This window comes from Rhagoletis pomonella, unplaced genomic scaffold (assembly GCF_013731165.1).
Source record: "Rhagoletis pomonella isolate Grant_MI unplaced genomic scaffold, Rhpom_1.0 Rhpom_scaffold_03672, whole genome shotgun sequence".
Lineage (NCBI taxonomy): Eukaryota > Metazoa > Arthropoda > Insecta > Diptera > Tephritidae > Rhagoletis > Rhagoletis pomonella.
Window position 1 is genome coordinate 1 of NW_023462224.1, and position 3001 is coordinate 3001.

The following is a 3001-nucleotide window of genomic DNA, read 5'->3' on the forward strand; positions in this document are numbered from 1 at the left end:
TGGTCGTACTCAAACTCATACTCAGACAGGCCTTCTTCTCCTGCTGGTCCTTCTTCAATCTCTACTTCTGCGTTGGCCATAGAAACAGCAGGCTTATATAAATTTTCTACAATTATACGCTCCAAATAAACGTTCTCTTCGCAGTCGTCCTTCTCAGATGTTTCTAATACGAGATTGTATAGTTTGTGTAGATTTTCTGAGGTGTACATTGATATGTTTTTCAAAATATTTCGATTTATATGCCCAGTTTGCGTTTCGACTTCCCAAAATGGTTCACAAAGATTTTTCCAGCGTCTCAGCTTATAATAATCACAATACGCCTTTGAACTCATAAGTTTCGTTAAGTCAGATAGTATGAGCTGTGACTTCAAGGCGGCCTTAACGAATATAGTACTAAGTTCCTTTGATTTATCACCTTGACAATGAAAACGTCTTTCGGCCAATTGAAATGCCAGAAGTGCTCTTAGTTCACCGCCGGGTAAGTGGCGTTGCGCATGGCCGATTTGCAGTAGAATATCACCTTCCGCTTGGGGAAAGTTATTTACTCTGCAAAATTTCAATGCCTTGCCAAAAATTTCTATTGCATCAATCGGATTGCCAAGGCTGTTCAGGAAGAAAAAAATAATAATTTTTAGGAAACCATTTCTACATGGAATTATAGTAGCAAACAAAGGGAAAATTTTCAATAGACAAGCTTTGTTAGAACTCACTTTTTTTAACTTATAGAAAATCAAGAGGAAAATCCTTTAAATGCAAGAACCTTTGAAACACCACTCACAATTATCTACCTGGTAGATAAGGCTTTATAAAGCTAAATACATAACCTAACCTAACATAACCTTCTCTAAGTTCTAAGTGTATCTCGAGATAGGCTATTTTCCCCTTGAATCAATAATTCATAGGGTTCCCAAACAACATTTTAACGCGGAACTAGCCAAAGATGTAGTTTAAGATGCCCTTTTTTAATAATATCTTAGTAAAAATAAATGCAACTTGGAACCTACGAAACAGAAAATCATCTGGACTTGGTCACAAGCGTTACATTTCACTTGATCCGTCGTAGGTGTGAATAAAGTCTGAAAAGTTTTTTATATAAAGTTACTCACCTACACAAGGTCGTACCAAGTTTTTTAAAGAAATCCAACTTAAGTTCTTTAAACTCCGGTCCTTCCGCTTTCATAACACTCTTTTCTAGTAAAAGTAGTTCCTTCAAAGCCCAATCATATCTGCCAGATTCCATAAGGAGCTCGGTTTTTGTTAGAAAAACTTTGAAGGCTGTACATCTATTTTCCTGTATACCAACTGTAAAGAAGAGGAATCCGCTGCTCCATTCTCCAATCAATTTTATATCAAAACTTTGCACATACCTTGAGCGATAGCCTTCAGCGCTTTCTGTACACGTTTAATAGCACGCTTTCGTGTAATATCTGCTTGTTTTGCCTTGATCAAATAAATCTTAGCCAATAAGTTGCCTAAGGCCGCATGGAGAGTGCAAAACAATTCATTTTCAGGGCTGGTATCAGGCTGCCATTCTTCGCTGCATGCCGCTTCCATGGCTGTAGGTATAAGCATTGTGGCTTTCTGAAGTTGTTCCGCTGTTTGGCAAACAAAAAGCTTTAGTGAATACCTTTTTTTATTTATCATTTGAGTAAATAATAATCTGTACTTACGTTTTCCTTGTTGCATCAGAAATTTGGCATATTTGAAAATAAATCTCGCGGATTGCTCCTGCGCTGAGCCATCATTGGTTTTAGGCTTGAGCATGTACTCGGCTATTATTTCATATAGTTTTTGTGTCAACCAATGAAATTGTTGCTTTTCTACCAGCTCTATAAGCTGATAGAGTATCTTCCTCGAAACATTTAAGCCGCGAATTCGATCCAAATAGAAAACTTGCTCGGCTGCCTTCGCATTATCGACCAATTGAAATAGAAAGCTTTCATTCTCGTAAACGTAGTGTATCTCATGCTCCTTTTCGATAAGACTTTGTTCCAGCTCTACTAAATACTCAAAATGACAAGCTCCTTTGAAACAACCATCCTGATAGAACTCTTTAAGTAGCGTTGCGTAAATGGGACCTTTGAAGCGGCGAGCCCTACGGATTTCACTTGGCGGTTCTGGTTTCCATTCTAGTTCGCTACACGGATGCGCATAAATGGCTGCGGTGGGTATAGCATCAGGCATGGCGACAACAAAATAGATTCAACGATTCAATAATTAAAACGCAAAGATTATAAAATAAATTCTTTTAAGTTTGCAATGCAAAAAGAAATATTTAATTGGACTGGATTCGCTCTTTCTTCTTTTCTGAATAATAAAAACTTTGAGCAAGAGAAATTACATTCATTGGTATATCGATAAAAAATAATTTAAGTAGAGCAAACAGTAGGAGATTAGTACTACGAAAAGTATTTCCGGTGTACAGAGTTTAATTACCGAAAGCGCTTTCATTTGTTTAAAAAAAATTTTGCAAGATATATCGCCCACTAACAGGTGAACTACGCTGGTTCACCACCGAGGTGAATTCAGAATATAATTTAAAAAAATACTTGTTCTAGTCCTTGAATGCTATGGTCTATAAGTATACTCCAAAGGAAGCAAAGAAATCTTTCGGAAAGAATTTTTGTCGTCGAGAACACCGCCGGGGCGATGATCGATTCATTAAGCTACTATATTTCGAAGCTTTCCCAAACACCAGAGGGAGCTTTCATTGTCTCGTATGCTGACGATTGCTTGATAATGCAGTCCGGCAATGGAATTGAGGAACTGTATTCAAAAGCTTAAGCTTACCTCTTCTAAATTTCTCGTTCTTCACTCTCTCCTCTACAATATCATCACCAACTGAAAAAGAGAGTTTAGGCTACAACTGGGTATTGACGTCGATGGCGAACAAATTCTGATGGTGATCAACCCAAAAATACTAAAATCACCTTCGACAGGCTGTTCACGGCAGCAACAAAGTTCTCAAATCGCTAGCCGGCGGCCATAGGGGTGACGACCA

General features: G+C 38.0%; 1 protein-coding gene across 1 annotated transcript; it reads right to left on the bottom strand.

The window, feature by feature from the left end:
- Window positions 1-27: 27 nt before the first annotated feature.
- LOC118754304 lies at window positions 28-2184 on the bottom strand (the record flags this gene model as incomplete). Its single annotated transcript, XM_036489182.1, is given in 4 exon segments — window positions 28-603; window positions 1107-1302; window positions 1368-1595; window positions 1671-2184. Coding segments are annotated over 4 exon segments (1514 nt in total), but the record flags the coding sequence as incomplete, so codon positions are not given.
- Between the last annotated feature and the right edge of the window lie 817 nt (window positions 2185-3001).